At 32.3% G+C, this 22,260-nt stretch overlaps 3 protein-coding genes across 3 annotated transcripts; 1 reads left to right on the forward strand and 2 right to left on the reverse strand.

Annotated features, from left to right (window-relative positions):
* Positions 1-489: 489 nt before the first annotated feature.
* LOC131853255 (G1/S-specific cyclin-D2-like) lies at positions 490-12,071 on the reverse strand. The gene is made up of 4 exons (XM_059204097.1): positions 11,637-12,071; positions 10,313-10,528; positions 7,128-7,284; positions 490-1,406 (listed from the first exon to the last, which is right to left on the reverse strand). The coding sequence occupies exons 1-4, from the start codon at positions 11,871-11,873 to the stop codon at positions 1,123-1,125; spliced, it is 894 nt and encodes a 297-aa protein (XP_059060080.1). The 5' UTR covers positions 11,874-12,071; the 3' UTR covers positions 490-1,122.
* A 3,971-nt stretch (positions 12,072-16,042) lies between these two features.
* On the forward strand, positions 16,043-17,329 carry LOC131853190 (anaphase-promoting complex subunit 10). The gene is made up of 3 exons (XM_059204018.1): positions 16,043-16,333; positions 16,469-16,705; positions 17,060-17,329. The coding sequence occupies exons 1-3, from the start codon at positions 16,237-16,239 to the stop codon at positions 17,269-17,271; spliced, it is 546 nt and encodes a 181-aa protein (XP_059060001.1). The 5' UTR covers positions 16,043-16,236; the 3' UTR covers positions 17,272-17,329.
* A 16-nt stretch (positions 17,330-17,345) lies between these two features.
* On the reverse strand, positions 17,346-21,659 carry LOC131853189 (translation initiation factor eIF-2B subunit epsilon). The gene is made up of 10 exons (XM_059204017.1): positions 21,370-21,659; positions 20,808-20,932; positions 20,543-20,734; positions 19,462-19,645; positions 19,084-19,328; positions 18,881-19,000; positions 18,356-18,669; positions 17,998-18,174; positions 17,646-17,926; positions 17,346-17,566 (listed from the first exon to the last, which is right to left on the reverse strand). Exons 1-10 carry the CDS (start codon positions 21,460-21,462, stop codon positions 17,360-17,362), a joined length of 1,938 nt encoding a protein of 645 aa, XP_059060000.1. The 5' UTR covers positions 21,463-21,659; the 3' UTR covers positions 17,346-17,359.
* Positions 21,660-22,260: the final 601 nt, after the last annotated feature.

A 22,260-nucleotide genomic window follows, 5' to 3' on the forward strand; every position in this document is an offset into this window, starting at 1 on the left:
AAATAACAACCCTTGTAAGAAAAACTTAGTTTAATTCTATAATATTAATAATATCTTAAAAACATCAAAGTTTGGTCGAAAACAGGAATGTGTAAAACATCTGACTAGAATTTACTAAAACTTAACATGTACTTAAATAAATTATACATATCTACTCTTAAATATTCACGCGACAATATTACAAACTAGACACACCATTTTACAATACTAATTATAATAATATCGTTTGGGATTTGCTACGAACTGAGATCTTAACCAAATACTCATAATAATTATTATCTTTGCTATCAAATGACACACAAAATGTACTCAAAAGAAAACTAGGTATTCACAATATTCACAACATCACAAGTACGATATATGAAAATAAAATATGACAGTGTTACATAAATAAATTGCTAGTAACCGCAAATTATTACACCAATCAGTAGGTACCTGTAGATACAAAAAAAAATACAATTCATTCACGTTAGAAAATATTTTGGCTTGAAATGAACTAAATATCTATTTAATATATGATTACGGAAACAAAAATAATAACAAAACTTATATAATACATTGTAATTTAATTATCTACAAGTCTTATGATATTTTTAATCTGACGTGGCTTTAGAACTGGTCATTAAATACATAAAGATAAAATTAATTGTGCTTGTCACGTCGTATTCAAAAGAGAGTAACTATCTTCGTCTATAAATTTCAGTCTTATAATAACTTTTGGATTTACTGGAGATCATTATATATAAAGTAATAACTGGAACATATTCAAACTATATTACATTGTTAACGAATCTTATTAAATTACATTAAGTCTAAAGCAATATTTTACATTAATAAAATTTGAGATCAATGGACAATTTGTTCTACGTTACTTTTATATTTATTACAAAATGCTGAATGCGACTGCATTATAATAGATAAATATTGTTTTTTGTTTGCTCTGAATCTTTCTTATCTGCCCAGGTGTGCGACAAAAAATCTATTGTTAAATTAAATTCTTATGCATTTGTAATATTTTATAAGACTGGGCAAATATTATTTTTATTAGTTATGTCTCTCAAGGCGAGAGAAACTAGTAGTATTATAAAACATTAAATGTTAAGTTATCTTCTTAGACTTAGATCAAAAGTGTACATCTTGAACATCTGTGGGTGTGTCAGGTAGTTGTGTTTGTTCTGACGCGGTTTGTTTGTGTGACTGCATATGTCTAGTTCTAGGTTCTTGAGGCTGAGTCTCTCTAGCCAACACGCGTTCAACGTGGCGAGCAATAAGCTCAGCTGCCGCTGCCGGTGTTCGTGTCAGCGCGCACAAATCGTTGATAGACATGCGCACACGCAACCCTCGAGCCGCTGCTGCTATACAGGCAACGGCGATTAGTGATGGTGGCACTAACAGGAATTCCGTTTCTGTTAACAATAAAAATATAATTATGAAATTTAAATATTTAACATCTTTACGTACTTAGTATGTTATTGACAGCATCGGTATCTACTGGTTTAGCACATGGCCTCCCGGTGGTCGCGGGTTCAATTCGTCGCACGGTATATACATTTGTATTCATGAATACAATTGTTTGTATCGGTCTGGGTGTATACACAGAAAGTATGCAATTATAAAAAATATATATATTTATTTATATTAGTTGCCTAGAACCCAAAACACAAACTCTGCTTAGCTTGGGACTACACAACGCTGTATGATATGTGTGTATGAATTTGAAAAAAGTTTTATTTTTATTACGGTACACACATAACACACACACATTTGCAAATATAAATAATTAAGATATGAATCCCAAAGTATACTTCATTTGTGCGAAATTAGAATATAACCTAACCGGGATTAAAAGAATGCAAATAGAATCAGGAAAATTGATTCAGAATTTTGGTCAAAATAAAAGTACAGTATAATTGAAAGCCACCTTATTCATAAAGTCGGTTGATGACAAATAATGTCCAACGAGCAAGATTCCAATGTACGTTCATCATATCCGTGATACTATTTAAATATTTATTTATAGATGTAACTATAATTTATACAGAACAATATACGGTTACATTCGAGAAATCGAGCGTGCGCAGGTAAGAGGCATCTGTCGTGAGATATAATTAGTTTGGATCAGACAGGTGGCTCAGGCACCTTGCCTTCATCTCAGCTTCTACACGTATTTATATAAATACGTAGTTATAGAGGTCGACCAACAACATAAAGGTTTCTAATGTGCTGCATGATAACAAATTCACTATCTAAGCGTTTTGTACTATACTATTGAATAATAGACCAAATCTCATAAGATTATAAACAGTCCACGTCACATTGTGACAATGATATAATATAGATTTGCTATGGAAAAGAAAGTAACTCACGTTATAACATTTTGCACAATATACGACACCCATTGTTATTGAAGGAACGACGCATAAGGAAGGAGAATGGAACAGCTGCCAGATTTGTGCATTCCGTCCCCGTCAGCATCTTTGTGTGCTTACGTCCGGACAATGGAGCGGGAATAATGGTAATTTACATCTTAAGTCGTCCAGGTAGAGACGCAGCTGCGATTTCGCCAGACTTAACTTCGCCTATTGTTAATAAATATACTGTGATCGCGACGTCTAATCAATAACTCTCAAAAATATCGTTACAATTTTGCACATTTATCGATGAGTATTTTATTGTTTGGAATTTATAATGTAGCAACAGCTAAATTACATTTAAATATTTAAAAAAGGCAACGATGTCAAAACAATGTATTTATTAATATTTTTAACCTAATTTCTTAAGACAACCTCATCATACACTTTTCTGTTTAACGGTGGAGGTATTGATGCGGGACAAGTTATTATTTAAAGTTTAAGTTGTGTTAGGTGCAGAAGGTAAGCCAAGACACGGCAGATGTGACGACACCTGGCGCGACCCTTCCATTTGCTACCTCCGTCAAGTAGCGTAGGGTCACTGCCCACCTACACCCTTCTTACAACTATCGTGCTTTTATATGTTACTAGACGACGTTTGCATGAATAAAAAGAATATCGCAACACGCGAATGCTTTATAATTTTAATCAGAAAAACTTCCTGCACCTTTATACATTAATTACTATCGGTGTTTAAGCTTTATAAAGACTGAAAGTTCATTGGAACATAACGATAAAGGGTGTATGAGTTTTAATTTCCATAACGAACTGCAATCTAAATGTATGCGCTTCGTAATACCTATTTAATTACGTGCAAGTGCAACATTACTGCAAACGGTCCATTTTCGTGACCACGCGCATTAAAATACCAAAGTTCTGGCTTATTATAAAATCAAAAACGATCGCGAGCTCCATATCAACGCTGATCTCCATAGCCAGCGGAGCGACACGTTCCGTTGCGCGACAGGTTGGCCGTCAGTTGGTGCACTAACATCTGCTGACCTGCGCACACGCCAAGGGGCCACACTACTTAAGATACGTACATCCACCCCCGCGACTTGCCCTACTAATTGTTATACTCGCTTGTAATGACGCTCATCCAACAGTCGTCTTCAAAAACCGTTAATTTCCGTTCCAAAAACCTGTCTCCCCTAATAGTGAATCCTAATACAAACACAGAAAGTGCAAGGGTTGCAAATAGTTAATGTCTAATTGTGCGAAACTGGTTGCAATATTATATTTATAGTCTATTTAAGTTTATGTCTTATTTTAGTAACTGTTGAAGGGGTTTTATACGATATGCCACCAAAGATCGTAAATGTTAAGTGTATTTGAATAAAAATTATAAATTTAATTCTACTACACTTAACATTTACGGTCTATGAATATTATTATATGTGAATAAGGTTTCCTTCAGAATACCTATGCTTTTCAATACGAATTACAATAAAAAAAAGTAAGAATATAATCAAATAAATTTATTCGACAATAGCTTCCAATATCGAAAGATCATCATATCAAAAATTTCGAGAATTCGAAGTAGAAGATAAATTGTAGTTTGTATATCACTTATATAAATTTGATTTGATTGGATAATAAATTGTTAAATATTTATTAAAATAGAACTTAATCGGAAGTAAGAATTGAAAGGAATATCTAACAAAAGCGTGATAATACAGATCAAGGAGGCTGTCTTATAATAGACAGAAGAACGGAAGGGTTTGAAGCGGAAGCGTGATAATCTTGCAACTTGGGCATTTCTTATACGCTGAGATTTGAGAAGACGCGTAAAGCCGCGTTTCGAGTTAGATAGGGTCCCAGCTCGGCTCGCCAGGTGCGCGCCGAGACGTCTTTGTCAGGGAGCATTTGTAGAGGCCGGGACGAGCGGTGTTCGAGTTCAGGAGGCGCACAATAGCCGCGGGACGTCTTCGTGTATTGTCGCCAAGTCAGCTGTCGCGGTCGCCCTAACTTGCGCACCCTTAGGTAACTACCTACCTATCCGCGATCGTTAGTCACCAACCGCAAAACATATCACAATTTCTTACACTATTTTAGTAGCACGATCAAATATGAAACGCGAACGATCCGCTTAATGAAACCCCAATTAAATAATTATATAAAAAAAATAAATCGTACATTTTACGGTTTGTTTATACACTTATTTATATTCTCAATATTTTTGCTATTGTAATGACCTTGTTTAACAAAAATAAAGATTGAATTGAAGAAAGAGGAAGTTTAGGGGTCAACTAGTGTTATTAACCCTTAACACCTCTGGTAATTCACGATCGGTTACCGGCAATTATGATACTTCCGGCGGCCGACACCATAGAAAACCTGACACTCATATAATGTTTACTTACAAATAACGAACTCGAGCTATTAGAAAACGAACAAATATTAACTATACAATTACCTATTTCGTACTATATATATATATATATATATATAAACATAACATATTGAATACAATTTTAACCATGGTGATCTTTATATTTATTCTAAATAATATCTGACTAATACCACAGTACCAAGCGTAAGGGTAAACAACTGACAGCCATAAATAACTCTTATCAGGATTCAGTGGACCATACGGGTATTTAATATAATATTGAAAAAAGTGTTGAGTTTTTTATATGTAGTAGATATTGATGGTGTGGAAGATTCATTAGTTTTAATTTATTTCTTCTAATGTTTACTATTGCATACTGACTATGGTACTTCTTTTAAGTTTTAAAGTGTGTTTGTGCTATTATTTTCAATAAAAAAACTTTATATTGAAAAGTCGATGAACATTTTTTAATAATTCCGTTAAATAAATGAATGCAACCCCTCTATAGAACTAACATTTTAAATAGGTACGGCTATGTGTGGGGTCACCACACACCTTTGGTCAGTGTTACCCAGCAGTAATTACAGTATTAAGTTACGTACACCATGTTTAACACCTTGATGTACGAATAAATATGTATATACATAACTACAATAGTTCCACAACCACACAAAATTAGGTTAAGCCGTTTCTGAGATTGGAGAACACAAACGAACAGACAAACATACACATACAATATTTTCTGTTTTATAACGTTGATAAAGTAACTCAATAATAGTTTCTGTCATAAATCATACAAACAGCGATCAGTTACTGTTTTTATATAATACAAACTACTACTAACTGTACAAGAAAAAAGCCTAAGTAACTCCTTATTACATCAACTAATTGCCAAGAAAAGTCCCGTCAAAATCGGTCCAGCCATTTCAGGGATTAACCCGTATGTATCGTATTTATATTCATATGCATATAATAAAAATTATTATTTCAATATTCCAAACAGACACTCCAATTTTTTTATATATATAGATATGTAGGTATAGATTTAGTATCTAGGCTGTACGTCGCAATTGAATTGATCCGAATATTGTTACTAAAATTATTTTCATTTATTATATGCAATAAAAAATCATATTAAGCCATAAATGTAAGGATTTCTTTGTCATACAGTTTATAAATTGGAATTGGATATTGTAAATAAACGTCGTACAAATTTTTATCAACAAATTAATCGTAGATTGGCGGCTGGACACATGAGATAACAACATACCTATACACGAAATGTGGAAGTGTCCGCACATGGCGTCAGCTTTGCCAGCCGGACATTCGCCATAAATCCGAAGATTACGAGATAACATTAATGCACTAATAGATAATAATAGTATGGTCAAACTGAAAATATTATTGCTGTAGTTGCTTATGTCGAGACATAATTTCATAATCTTCCTTGAAGCTGCCTTGTTTATAAGTTTATAATAAACTTCTATCCGTTTTACGCGCCTACAATGGGCAAGTTACAACAAATTAATAATTTTATATGTTGGTAATAGTATAAGTAATTTTCTATGTAAGTATCATTATATTACAGTAATATGTGAAGTAAAAACTTGGGAACTAAGTTTTTTTTTCACGTATTAATTTAATTTACTTTTATATATAATTTAATATATTTTACTTTACAAAAATTGCGCGGATGGTGGGATATAAAATTTAGCACACTTAAAAGGTACTCCTTATAAACTCCTTATTGGCTGAATATGTTATTGTATATATGAAATCGTACAAACAATATAAGTCGTGTAATCGTCAATAATTTCGTGTGCGTAATTTGACAATGGGAGTGGTTGAGGGTCAGTGGCTGAGGGGTTGTGAGCAAGGTGTGCGCGCTATCAGTGCGCGGCGCGGGCAGCATGTGCGCACGTTCCGATACACGCGTCCGCCGCCCCATGCTCTTAGCACGGTACATGTATTCGACCACACTCTAAATCATTATATAAACAAAGGGACAATCATACCTACTATAAAAAAACATTACTATATACCCATTACATATATAACCGATTTAGTATACCTAATAATAACAACCGTGGATAATTCACACAGCACTATTTAATCTCACGCTAAACAGAGCTTATGTTACTACTTACTACTTATAGAACTACTCTAATACATTTTTTATTTATAATATTAACATATTGTACATAGAAAACACCGAGACCATTACCAACAAGCATACTCATGAATACAAATGTTTATATCGTGCGAAGAATCGATCCCGCGATTATCGGTAGAAAGGCGGTGTGCTAAACCGCTAGACTATCCAAGCCCATAATAAAATGTTCAGTTGTTTTGCATTAAATGTAGAAAAGAAATATCAGGCTTACCAGTATAACAGACGGAGGTGAGTGTGAGTGCATGGGTGCGTACAAGTGGATTGCTTCTTCCCCAAGGCACTCTCGCAAGGTATGGCTCCACAAAGTCGAATGCAGTAGCAATCGAGAGTTGCCAGTTCAACCGTTGTAAAAGCATCACTTCCCATTGCTACAACAAAGAGAAATGTTTTTATTATTAATTGTTCTATAGATTTCACCACAAACAACACAGCGTACAATTATATATAGATACTGTAACTATGTCACAGCAAAAGGGTGCAATGTCGTCCGTGTGAAAATGGAGACAAAAAAGATTCATACCCATATTATATTTCATAAATTATTTTTAATTTCTAGGCAAAGCGAGTGTCTTTTATTTAAGTAATGATGTATACTACAAAGGGCTGTAAAGTACATTTTCTTACAGTTAGTACACTTGAATTATTATTACAGTCGTCATACTCGATGCGTTAAGCGGAAACCGCAAAAACTAGCGAATCACTTTACAAATGAAAATAGTAATGTACTAAGAAAGGGAACCATGGGACCGGTGTCTAAATTTTTGCAGAGGGAGACTTCTAATGTATTAAAATAATGAGGGTCGTTTTCTAGTACATATTAAGGTTACCGAGAAGCTTTACAAAAGGGACACTGTGGCTTCTTTATTTTCATGATAAACTGTAGTTAGCGATAAACGAGGGTGAATGTCATCAAGCCCATCAATAGTTATACTTAATAATAATCTTGTAGTTCATTAAACTTTTCAAAACATTTAATATAACTTGTTTCGAACTGCATCTTAAGATAAATCGTTTGATATTGGACATGTCTAATATTACTTATCTTAACAAGTTCAATAAATTTGTCATAATTAATTTATGTTTATGAATAAAACTGGTAAACTAAGGAATACACATTTCTAATATGTTATGATTTAGGTAAGTTCCAATAAATGTCTGTGGCGCTTAAAGTCGTAGAGCATGGGAAAGTATTATTCAGTGGCACACCATGTTATATCATTAAGTATGCGTAGTGCATGCCTATCGCGATCATCGTTCGAATTAATTGCAAGGAAGTGTATTATACCCTATACCATACGGTGCCCTGAAGGAACTACCATGGGTTTTCTCACGGTATAAAAATATGTTGACGGTGCCATCTATACATATTTATCTATTGTAACAATCAAATTACCGTAGCCTGTGCACTGCAAATTAAACATAAGTAGTATATTGTTAACTTTAGGTGTGCTTTGCATAGGATATAATTAAATAGTAACAAAACCCTTTTAAATTTGAAGTTCATAATATTTGTCACCTGACAGGGGTGGCAGAGGCGTGTGAATTGTGTGACGTAAGTCACATTCATCAGCGTCACTGGTAACCACACTAATTGATCATGTCACACCTGCCTGTCTACCTTCCATACAATGCCGAATATGACGATTTTGATGGTATTACAACCGGAGTGTGGGAATTTTTTTCGCCCTCAGTTAATCAATTTGGTACACTTAATCTTTTACTAGACAATTTTAAATTGTGCCATAGTGGTTTTAACACTTTAGTCATCACTAGGTACAAGACCACTATCTCTTACATCGGTCTCGTGCCCTCATTTCCGTCGGAAGCAAGTAAACAGTGAATTCGATGTCGTCACAGGCTGTAGCTTACTTAAGAAGGGCGACAATAAGTGCCTTCGTAGAGTGCTTCAAGGAACAAATAATTACCGGAAACTCACATGCGACTTTAAGGAAACGGGCAATATAAAGACCTCCTCTTTGGGGTGAAAGGAGTGACATTTGACTCGGCTAATCAAGTTCATTCATAGTGGAATCAAAACAATGAGTAAGTTGTGGTCGCGGCAGGATGTATGTAAGGTGCATGGATGCGTCGGAACTATTTGACCTTATATGAAAATATGACACAATCACATAAAGAGAATGTAACTTTGTCTTGTAGGGTCATACAACATTTTAAAAAATATTATCCAGATCTATTATTTGATATAAATTAATAACAGTTAATTCATACAATAATGACGTAAGCATTTTTCCAAAATAGGTAACCACTGTGAATTTATATAATCAATGTTTTTTTTATTTATTTCTTAAAAATTTTGAAGATACACTATTTGTTTCTTCAAAATTTTTAAGATCTAAGTGATTGTACTCGATACCGATTGGTATTTAAAAGTTGGGAAATGTGGTTTCTGAGATTAACATGGAAACAGAAATTAGTTTTTATACAAATTTGATAAATTGAAGTAATTTCTTTTTAGAAGTTCTGAAATAGAAGATATCTACCATAAGATGATATATATAAGATACTATACCATGCAAATTATTATTTCCGTAGGTACTATACTGAAGTGTATATAGTACTATAGGTAATGTACAATAGATACCAGTTGAGTTTCTTTGCATTTCTTCTCAGCTAAATTAGCTAGCCGAACAGCACGGTAGTGGGGCTAGTGATACAAAATATATGCATAAGTGACTAAAATAATCCTACAAGATTGAAGGCCTTTGAATTTAACTTTTAACAAAAATAATGTTAATAATATCAAATACAATAAAAATTAACTGCCAATTTTTACACAGCGCAAATTCTTCACTAGAGGCACACAAAAATTATTTAGTATGCAGATATTAAAATTTGTATGGTATGAAGCATTCTTCCGTCAGATAAACATGGCATATAATTAAAAACGCTGTATATAATTTAGCTCTAGCTGAGAAAACAGACATGTTTCTTCATGGCCGACAAGGCCTATAAAATACAATAACCGCTTATTTACCTATTATCGGGCAAAAAGTAGGTACTTATGTTTGGTCCGTAACCATATCAATATAATCAGCTGAAAAGCCGGACTTCACCTAGTGTATATATACGTATATACAAAAACACTCTTGTTTTTGACCTACTATTACGTTTACATTCTTTCTATAAAGCCAATAGATGGCAATATGGTCTTTTATATATAAAAGACCAAGACCATATTGCCACCTATTGCTTAATCAGAACTAATATTACACCTGGGATATGTTACGTAGGGATATTAATATATTAATAGTTCTTGGAGTCACCGTATTCGCAATTATGAGACTTTAGTTTGTGCTTGCTCTTTCCGGGTTCTTCGTAAGTCTTTATATTTTATGCATATTTTCCAAAAAAAATTGAAAAGATATAAAAACTTACCCTGACTTCTTGTGGATATACAGAATTGTCTGTGTAGGCACACAAAAGGTCGACAGACAGCGGATGGCACTGCCGGAATTTTGAGGCGAGAAGCATTGCAGTGACGGCCAGCAGTTGCAACTGTTGCCGCGAGATGGCGCGTTGAGCGAGGAACCGGTCCATGTAGCTCACAGCAAGAGGAAACACCTGCTCCTCACATTGTTGCTCTTCGCACACCTGGTTCAAAAATAACAAAACACATAAAAATAGATTATGATAATATGCAAGATGCAAAATAAACATTGCACCTTAACATGAACTTATGGAGTAAACAATGAGATAAAAATACATTAACAGTTATGAAAGAAAATTGATTAATAAAAGAAGTAATCAATAATAAAAAGAACATTTAAGAAAAATGTAAGATTCATCAAATATATATCATCTTAAAGCATAGAAAGAAAATGGTTTGATAATTAATTTTAATAATATACAAATTCCATATCCACTGATTGGTGATACTCAGATGTTACTACAATAATAGATACCTACGTACTATTATCATCCATTGGATATAGATGAGTGAATATAACAAACACCATACTCTTACACTTAATCTCTTGAATAATGTAAGGCTGCAAATATAGAAGAGTTTTTACCTGATGTACTTTCAGTTACCCATTAAGATTCTCGTGTGCATTCAAGAGGCAAGCTCAGTAAAAAAGTTAATAAAAAAGTTTCCGTTGATAGGCGTTTCTAAGGGTTCGTAACGTCTCAGCTTCAGCCTCGGTTGCACATTACACCCGGTTCACCTGACCAGTGTCTGTGACATTTAGGTAATTGTGATTGCTAATTTATATACATACTGGTATTATAACCGTTACCTACCTAATTAACTGACCACCTAACAATAATTTATGGAATATCACGCAGAAAATCCAAACAAAAATCCACGCAAAAAAGAATAGGTATTTCGCTGTATACTAAAAACTATGTAGGTAGTCCGACAGTTACGCCCTTTTTAAGAGGATGACTGACTAAGGTACTATCTCCTACCTACCTATAAGACACCTCCAAATAAAATATTCTATGTACATTTTTATAATACTCACAATAGGTAGGTACTTTTCAATTAAGATTTTATTATCTTATAAATTGCGGTCAATGACATCTATTTTATATTAATCAGTTGTTGACGGAAGTTAAACCGAGCTATTGTAAACTCCGATAAACCAACACACAATAACCGTATATCCTTATGTCTTCTCTTCCGTTGATTACTACTTGTTCTTATTAAATTTATTCAAAGTACCTAATGTGGAATCATGAGGAAAAGAAAACTTACCTCTAACATCCAAGTAGTGACGACTTTCCGCATAAATGGTTGAATATCAATTTGAACATTCTGGAAATAGTCTGTATGTAAAGCGTGGGTCCTCTCCAAAGTTAATAAATTTAGTATGACTCGTGGATCGCTGTCTAATGCTCGATCGGGGCCGGCGATGCACATGTCCACTGTCCGGCTGCTGCACGGGTCCTGATTGCCGGAGTTCTCAATATTCTCTCCACAGGACAAATCCATTTTTAACACTGTTTACTCCACTTAGTTATCACAAGTAAAATCTAATCGTAGGCGGAAAATAAATAAAAATACTAAGTTACGCGATAAAATTTCGCGCAATTACGCTCTCTGCTGTTTGTTTACAATGTTCGTAACTCGTGCGTCGTACGTCACTGTAGTCTGCGCAAGCGCACGACGACTGTTCACAACCAAGTATAAACTAAACTGTACCCAAGTCGCGTTACGAATGTATCGGAACGCGTGCGTACTACACACCTCACCCCACCAATATTCCCTTTACAAAAGTCCTTGGCCGTAAAGGGCTCGGACCCTTTTTCTTAACAAAAAGTGCAACAACAAATTTTCATAACTCAGTAGGTAAACGCAATATACCTACCACGCGGTTACAGCTTCCACGACCTCCTTTATTCTCTACAGTACTGTATTTTTTATGTACAATTACTTATTTATTGTTTTATGCGACTATTGAAATCACTAAGTTAAAAAGTTCCTACAAATACAATTGTTTTCGAAAATGAGCTTTCTGAATTTCTAGAGTCAAGGTCCAGTACTATCTAGACTCTACAAAACATGTTACAATGTATATTTACAATATCATTTTTGTGAAACTTAATTAATTTTCAATTAATTAAATTATTTATCGTATTACTATAACAGAACAGATAATTTAATTAATGAAAATTATAGATTACTTAATAAGCAAATTATCAAAATTGGTACTCAATTCATTCGATCTGTTATTTATTAGATATAAATTATGATGAATGTTTGATCTTCTTTGAATATTTCTTTTACTTATCTAATCTTTTAATTATAACCTTAACTTATGGCTATTCTATATTCGCAGCAGAACTTGATAAAATTATTAATAAATAAAACAAGCATCAGCTGAATTTTTAGCCCTTTACAGAAATCTCTGAATCCAGATTTTGACTATGCATATGGTTAGTTATCATGATATTTTAAACAGACTCCAAAAACCAAGATCACATTTCGATTAAACATATGTAACAAATAGACTTAATAGAAATGGCTATGGCCAGTACATTATAAAAAATGTACCTACTAGACCTATGCAAGACGTGTCAATAGTGCCTACGAATCCAGCGTATACCGTTAGCGCAAATGGGTGCACCATTCCATTATCATAAAAAATAATCATTATACATACATACATACATAGAAAAGTACCAAGGAGTTCCTACCAAAAGTTGGTACCCATAGATATAACAAAAATGTAAGTGATATTCAATTCGATTCTAATAATATAAATGGAAAAAAAGTTTGCATACTATTTATGTTCATTAATATAAAAATACAATTAATATATTTTGATCACACGAACGTTGTAACTAACAACGTATTCTAATAAAAAGAACCCAAAAATATATTATCAATATATATATATTTCAATGTAAATAAAAAGATGCTAATAATAATTCATTTTATTACAGAACAATTACCAATAAAATATATAAAAAATAATACAATACAACACAATGAGATCCTGTTTATTCGGAGGGCGCGTGACTGTGGAGGTATGGAGGAGGGCTGAGGGCAGCTGCGCGTGCGCCGGCTGCGCCGAAGCCGGTTGACATTTTATTACAAATCTGAGCACACCTGATCTTGAAGACCAGTCATTATTATAATTCCTTTCTCTTTCCAGGCTCGGCTTGTATTATTTCAAACGCGTGCGCTACACGTACCCTTTCTATTAAAATAACTAGCTTCTCTATAGCTATGACCACCTGTCATTACCTATTATTATTTATTCTATTATGCTCTTGAACGAAGGATTTTAATTAATACAATACCTACTTATCGCAACCAGGTTTTTTTATTTTTGAAAAATCAAACTTAGTATTATAAAATGGAAGGTATGTGACTATTGGTTTCCAGTCCGTAATGTAAACCATACCTATGAATGCTGCCAAACCAAAGCATACGAAACTCGCAGTAAATCCGCTCAATTGTTCCAGGTGCTTTTTACCGAACAGCATTGTGGTCAGTTTTTAGTTCTTGTTTATGTAATATTCAGGAAAAATATATGTAGGTAATACTTTTAGCCATATTATTTAAAGTAACAATTAGTATATGTGTACAACCTGATAGGATCTGACGGAATGATAATTGTTTTCTTTTTAATAAACCCGTTCAGTTTCTTGGCCAGTTCGACACAACTAAAGAACGAACGAACTGGATTGGTGGAATGGTAGAGACAATGATAAAAATCCTAACGTGCGTATGAGACATAATATATCCTATATGAATAAATTATTTAGACTTTGTATGCATTTAATTTGTTCCGCGTTTCAGTATCTCTTTCGTTTAGAAAGTTTCAAAATGACACGACACTGAAAAAGCGCAAACCAAAAAAAAAAAAACAAAAGTTAAAAAATGTAAATAGCATCATTCTTGTTGCCTATAGTTTTCCCTCTTCAATTATTCTGTTGCTCTGTATGCTTGACAATACTGTGAATGATGATATACGAGAGAACAGTTCCAACCCGCTAACGAATTTATCCGCTAGTGTGAGCCTGTTATATATACGTATATGTCAATAGGATTAAGCAATTAAGATATACTTATTAACATAAAAAAATATATGTAGAAGAGTAATATCTAAAGTACATTATTCTCCAATACCTACCACTACCTCCAGTACCTACATAATGTATTTTTCTGTTTATTTATTTATCCACGTTTATGGAAATGTTAATGTTCATGTGCATAAGCGGAACTAAATTTAACATTTGGTATTCGTCTGGGATTCTCTGTGTGGACAATTCCCGCGCGCTTCCTACCACATGCTATAGTCAAATTACATGGCCACAACATGACCACTAATTATAATGTTATCAATTTGTCAACCCGTCCCATCTTACATATATCATCATATATTAAGCAAATAGCAATAAAATATGTAATTCAGAACAGTATGTAAATCAAAAATTATATCACACATTACCTAGTAGGTCAGCATAAGCAAAACTAGTATTTTATGATGTACATCGACGACGACCGTCAGCTACAGCGAAAGTTTTAAGTTTTTTAAGCTTAAAGATTTTAGCTTACAAAAAGTGTTGTCCTATTTGTCAAATAAATAAAGGGGCTGGCCTGGCCATGGTGAAGCGCTCAAGCGACTATTCTGTAAAAGGGTCAGACTCCACTGTTGTCGATAAGTACTCGTTTGTGATAATGGTATACGCTGGAGGAATACCAGTGAAGGATGTCGTAATAATCATCCTCAGTCTGGTCAGTTTACCCATCGTACCCAATTCACCAGGAATTAACCGCGATGGTTCCCAAAAATTAACTACGATGTTTTTTAGAGATGATCACCCAGGTGATGTGGACTTAACATGGCACATTGCTAGTATTATGGCCACTAGTTCCCAATACTAAGAATTCCGTCAACCTAGTACAGTAAGTTCAGTACCTACTGTAATGTAACCTTCGTCTAAAAGTAGGTACCCGACAATTGATATTTATAATGAAATACCTTTTCGTTTCTTTCAGCTCATAGCGAATTATTAGTTTTTAAGTTTTCTATATTTTTACTCTGTGTCTACTATGTTGCTGAATAAATTATTATTATTATTAAATATAAGTAGGTATATTTTGTAAAAAAAGATTCTTAATGTGTAATCCGTGTAATTTGAAATGCTTCTTCTTATAGTGGTTACTTTTTCAGCGATTCTTTAAATGACGATTTTCTTTTGACTTAATGGCACGTATCATATAGAGATGCTAAAATGGCAACAGTGTACATATATTCAACAATGATTCTCATATGGTACTTTAAGAATTAATACAGATAATGTATTTACATAACTTCATTGTACAACTAACTTTAACCTAAAATTAAAAACCTTAAAATATATAATATAATAACTAAAATATATTATTAAAAGGAGACCCTTTAGGCAAGGTTCCAAAGATACTGGCAGCATTCCCCCTTTGAATGGCTAGATTTTTTTTTTTTTGGTTCGGATTTTTCCTTTTTTAGGGAAAGGCAAATGAACTCAGCCCATACAGCCATTGTCTTCAGTAATATTTTATTATTGAATGGCTAGACTAATATAAATCTTTGTACGAAGTAGCTGTCAGCTCTTCGGTCTTCAAAAATTGACATTGACAGTAACAGTTAAGGCTACATTTGACAAGCAGTGACAATTTCAAATTCCAAATAGATTCCACTTAATTTTCATAGTTTATTTACTTTTCTCGTCACCTTTGTTGTTGTCTATTTAAATTAACTTAAAATTACAGTATTTATATATTAAAAATAAACACAAGTTTTCAATTAATTTATTAGATATTTACGACAGTTTGTGTTTTCTTGTGTCTGTGAAACACTGACATGGGATCAGAAAAAGATCCACTCGTCAGCGAAAGATCAGGAACAGTTCGAGAAGTAGGAAATCATGCTATTTGGAGCTTATCTTCTTGTAAACCAGGTCATACTAGTTTCATTTATAATAAAACTTAATCGGAAACAGACTTTAAATTTAAACTCTATGTATGAAAATAATAGATCAGTTAAACAGTCAAATATTTTTCTTATTTCTTTAATATTTTTGTTTTATTTTTAGGTTTTGGTATAGATCAATTACGAGATGATTGTATGGACACATATTGGCAGTCAGATGGACAATTGCCACATTTAGTAAACATTCAATTCCAGAGAAAAACAATGGTCTCACACATTTATATCTACACAGATTACAAACTTGATGAAAGTTATACACCAAGTAGAATATCAATCCGAGCAGGAACACACTTTAATGATTTGCAAGAAATTGAGGTCATTGAGCTTATAGAACCAAGTGGTAAGTTTGTCATAAATGTCATCTTTTTATATATCAACACCTCTAATCTATTTAATTCATGTAATACTAGCTTTGCAACTTCATCTTACCTATGTTTACAACAGTTTTCATTAATTTTGCTGTTGGACTCAGCATAATGGTATGGAATAGCCTTCCTCAATAAATGTATTATCAACCTCTAAATTAATTTTTAAAATTTCATCAGTAGTATTCCAGATTACCCCGAAAACATCGAAATTCAAATTTATAACATTAGTATAAGTAAACTAATAAAATTTTATCTTTCGACTTGATTATTTATTTTAGGTCTACATCAATCCAATCAATAAATTATATATTTTTTATTTATTTTAGGATGGGAAATGATACCAATCAAGGATATGCATGACAGGCCTATTAGAACTTATATGATCCAAATTGCAGTGCTGAGCAATCATCAAAATGGACGCGACACTCACATGAGGCAAATTAAAGTTCACTCACCCTGTGAACCAACTTCATTTGATATCAACAAATTCAGAAATTTCTCTACAGTTCAATTCCAGCAATATTCAACAATTCGATAAATATTTTATATAACTATTTATTTTAAGTATTTTGCCAAATAATAAATAAATATTTCTTAATTAAAAAATGTATAATATATTGTACAGTTTAATCTGAATCACTTTCTTCACTTGCTTCTTGTAACCATTCAAAGAATTTTACAATTGATGATTGACTCATGATAGGACTTTCATTTTCTTTCAAATCTTCATACCATTCTAATAATGAATCTTCATCTACCACATCAGCTTCATAAAACAAATGCACTATCTGTCCAGCTTTACCATCTAGCCATTCACATTTAATACAACTGTCCTGAAACATAAATAACAGTATTAAAGCTTGTTTTCACTTGTACATCTTACCATTTTTACAATATCAAAATATAACTTACTTCAACTGCTTTTAAACAATCCATTATGGAAGACTTTGTCTTTATGTAGTTATTTAAGATTGGATGGAAAAACTTCAGTATATCTTTTAGAGTGACCAAAACATTTTTGCTTTCAGTGAGAACTGGCAAACTTAACAATGCTCTTACTACAAAGAAGTTGACCTCATGAAGCTGAATATTGTATGCATATCTTGAAGAATTAATTTCTAATATAAGGAAATCACATTTCAACTTCTCTTCAAAACCTCTAGCTAAACTATCAATTACCTCTTGAAGGAATACTGAAAATAAAATGTTAGTATTATTTTACAGTCAAAATTAAGAAATTTATTCATTACAAGAATTTTCTTACTGTTAGTGTCTTCTGGTGCAGGTGAATCAGGCAGAGATGATTCTGCACTACTATCAGATGAATAACAAGATTCACTGTCACTCCAATTTTTTTCAAATCCAATAAACTCATCAACTCCAGCACCCGAAGAATCATTCTCCCATTCACCTTCTGATGTAGACTTATGCAAAATTTTCTCTATAATAAAAAAAAAGTCATGTATACATATCACATGTGATTATCTAGTCTCAAACTAAAGAGAGCTAGTAATATGGATATTGTCAAGTAATAAAAATAAAAGTATAAGAGAAGTAATATTCATCTATTCCCAAATATTTACTTATTACATTAAGTATATAATTATTTTACTTTAACTCACCATTTCCTTTATCACTTTCAGAATCAATTATATTTCCATTTAAATGACTACCCGACTTTACAGTGATCTCAGATGCTATAATTGTACCTCCCTCAATATTTGAATTTATTTCAATTATACAATTTCGATCAATAAAACTATAAGATATATTACAGTTATCTTTGATAACTACATCATCCATAATATGACTTCCAGTAATTTTGACATTGTTTCCAATTTTACATCTCTTCCCTATCATGGATTTTGTTACCACAGTGTTATCGCCAATATATGTATTGGCTCCAATTAGTACATCCTCTGTCAATGTACAAGATCTGTAAATTTAGAATGAATATAGTTACTGATTAAAATCTTTATTAATATTATAAATATGATATGAAAGTTAATGTACCAGTTTACTGCTAAGATCATAGTGAAATTTGACATGCAGTTTAAGATTGAAAAGAATAAAGAGCTTAATGAAAATTTATACCTAACAATAATACCATTTTAAATTTTTAAATGAATAATATAATTCACACTCACCTACTCAAAATAGAACTTGTGTCACGAAAGTTGTGATTTCCTGTGGTGATATAATTATTTTGGTAAAATGAACCAGATTCTATGGATAATGGATATACCCAATTATGCAAAATATCTCGGCTAAAAAAGAAAAAGATTAGAATAAAAGTTAATTTATTCATTAGCTACATTGAAAGAATATGTAAAGAGAATTACAAACCCACCAAATAATTTGATAAGTTTTCCAATTAGAGACAGTTGCAGCATACTGATTGTTTTTTAGAAGAATATAGTATAATGAACTGGCTAGGATTTCTTCATTTATTAGAATGCCATGAATAAAATCATCACATGTTTGAAAATCAAAATTATCATAAAATAATGGAAGAACTGAAGGTGAGCACAAGGCAATATTGGCATCTGCTAGATTGTGGTGTAGTTTAACTTCTGAATAATTCAGTGTAACCTCCTGAAACATTAAATGTACCTAATTTAGAATTAAATACTCTTATTATATCAGCAGATGTTAAGATAGTTATTATTAAATAATTTTGTAGTATAATATAAATGTATACTTATTACACTAGAATTAACATACAGACCAAAGGCAAATTAATTGTCCTGTCGTTTGATTTTATTTTATATTTCTTGTGCATTAATATTTTCTTAGTATTTGCATCAGCAGCTATAAAAATAGGTTTATCCCAACTAATCAGTGGATGTTCCCATGAAACCTTCTGATATATTAATGTCATAGCTGCACCTTTGTCCTTTTTTGAAATTTGCCTATAACAAAAAAGAATGAGAAATATAATATACCTAAGTATCTATGGATCACATATAAATTGCAGCTAAACTGAATGTTTGCCACTTTTATATGAAACATCTGACATGACTGTATGCCCATGTCACACAAGAAATGTCAGGCTACCACTGCCTGTGCATTAATATGGCATAGATATTATATACATAGGTAGTCTGAAATTGCACACTATTATTGATAGAGGCAACAACTTTGCCCCATAATTTTATTCATATAACATAATTATAGTAAATGGACAGGCATATAAACTAATTTAAATGTTCCTTCATAAAAACAATGTATAAAAATAATAATAAAAATTAATGGAGTCAATTCATTACTCCAAACCAGGGATGTTATGGATATGAAATTCGGATATGGATAGGTTTCGGATATGAAATTATTTCAGATTATCCGTTAGTTTCAGATAATTTCGGTTACGGATATTAATTTTTTTAAGGAATTTCAAAAGTGAAATACAAATAGCTAATGAAATGGTTACATAACGTATCTCAATTACGCTTTGCCCCTATCTGATATTATCCGAAACTTTTATTTCGGATTCGATTACGGTTATGAATATTTTTATATATCGGATATCGGATAGTTTCAGTTACAGTTACGGAGGTCCCTTACATCCCTGCTCCAAACCATCAACTATATATGCTATCCATGTGTAAAGCTTATGAATAAATATATTATTATAAAAATATAAATGCATAGGCTTCATAATTGTGTCATTAATTAATTTAAACAACATTAAAAAGGAGAAGGTTACGCTGTAGGTTCTACTGTATTTAAAGTACAATTAAAGTTGGATAAAGAATAGTGTATTGACATTACTATATATTGTAATTATATTAATAATCAAATAGTCTTACTTGTGTTCTTCCAGTAGGGATGCAAAATTAACATTAGTAATACTATTCACCCCCATTAATACAAAATATCCTCTGACAAGACCAGATTCATATATCTCTCTCATTACATCACCCATAGTTTGACAAGAATCAGACATTAAAACATTTACTTCCATAGTCAAACTCCATGTTGCTTTCATCTGATTGCATTTCCTGCATAAAAATGTATACTTAAAAATTGTTGCTACCATAACAAATTTAAACATAATAATGAATTTGTTATTACCTAAGGTGTTCTTTCACCCTCGTACCATCCTGACAACAAAAGAGAATTGTTTCACCCACTCCCCCTAATGCCAGAGATTCAAGTACATAGTCAATTAATGAAACACCTGCAACTGATAAGAATGCCTGAAAAGAATTTCATGTTTAATATAACAAAACAAACACATTTTAATATAGGAACACAGTTTAAATATAAAACTACTTAGTTCATGGTACACACACCTAGCTGCAGTAGCTTATGATTTATGAGTATCATCATACTTTGCATTAAGCTTGGTTTTTTCTATGTCTATGTATATATATTACCTCTGCTTATTTGATACTCGATGAACTGTGTACATTGTCCAGGATATTAACAGGTGTAATTTATAATTATATGAATTCTATAATTTTAAATAAAAGCTATTCATATATTCTAGATGGTGTCTCGTTAACTTTGTTTACAGATAACATGGCACAAATTAGGGAACTATAATTAAAAACAATATTTGGAGTATTATTTCAGCATGAACAAAAAAATATGTATGTACAGAGTTGGGTGGTAAGTAACACAATAATTTTACCATTGGTTTGTTGTTGCATATAGGAACAAAATTATTATTGAAAGTGTCCATTATCACCACGGCCTGGACAATATTTTCATTATCAATTTCCATGATTATTGGATAACTACAATTAATAGGTTACTTCAGTTAGTATGATAATCTGAAAAATACTGTAATTGATGTAATATAAAAATATTTTTTTAATAGCTTATTTAAATAAAAATATTTTTAAATATTTGAATTTATTAATGTAAGAATGAATGTGTGACTATTTTAATTTTTATATTCTGAACATTGAATATGATCAAATCGAGTTAAGGATGATCGATATTCTTTGATATTCTCGATCACATCACACAAAAATGAAATACCTCGCTAAAACAAACTAGCAGTCTAAAATTATATGAACTTAGCGGCCTAAAAAATATAAGAAGAGGAAAAATCTGTTTTCTGAAATCAATATTTCTCACTCGATCTTTTTATTGTATAGACATTAATTCTATAAATATCATGTCAACATCGATTATTTTCTAATATCGCATCGCATCCCTAGATCGAGTACTGAATTCATGGCCGTGCCGTGACGTTATTTTTTTTCTCTTGTGGTATGGCATTCACCCCGATATGTGCCGTGACGTTGACTTTTAATTTCCAGTTATCAATGTTGCCAACCTAAAACAGTAGTCGAAGAAATAAATAATGTGGCTTGCTACTCGGAACAATTATGCAGATTGGCTCAATTTGGCTGGACAAATTTCGTACATGTTCATATCGTGAAGGATCTTCATTCAGGTGACATTCCTGTGATGCTAACCATGTACAAGTAGTTGATAACAAATGAGAACGAAATAGTTCAAGTCTTGTAGCTTGCGCTAAAATATTTATCGCAATGGTTTCCAGAGAACACCA

The sequence above is a fragment of the Achroia grisella genome, unplaced genomic scaffold (assembly GCF_030625045.1).
Source record: "Achroia grisella isolate CSIRO2021 unplaced genomic scaffold, CSIRO_AGI_Agris_v1 utg900, whole genome shotgun sequence".
Taxonomy (NCBI): Eukaryota; Metazoa; Arthropoda; class Insecta; order Lepidoptera; family Pyralidae; genus Achroia; species Achroia grisella.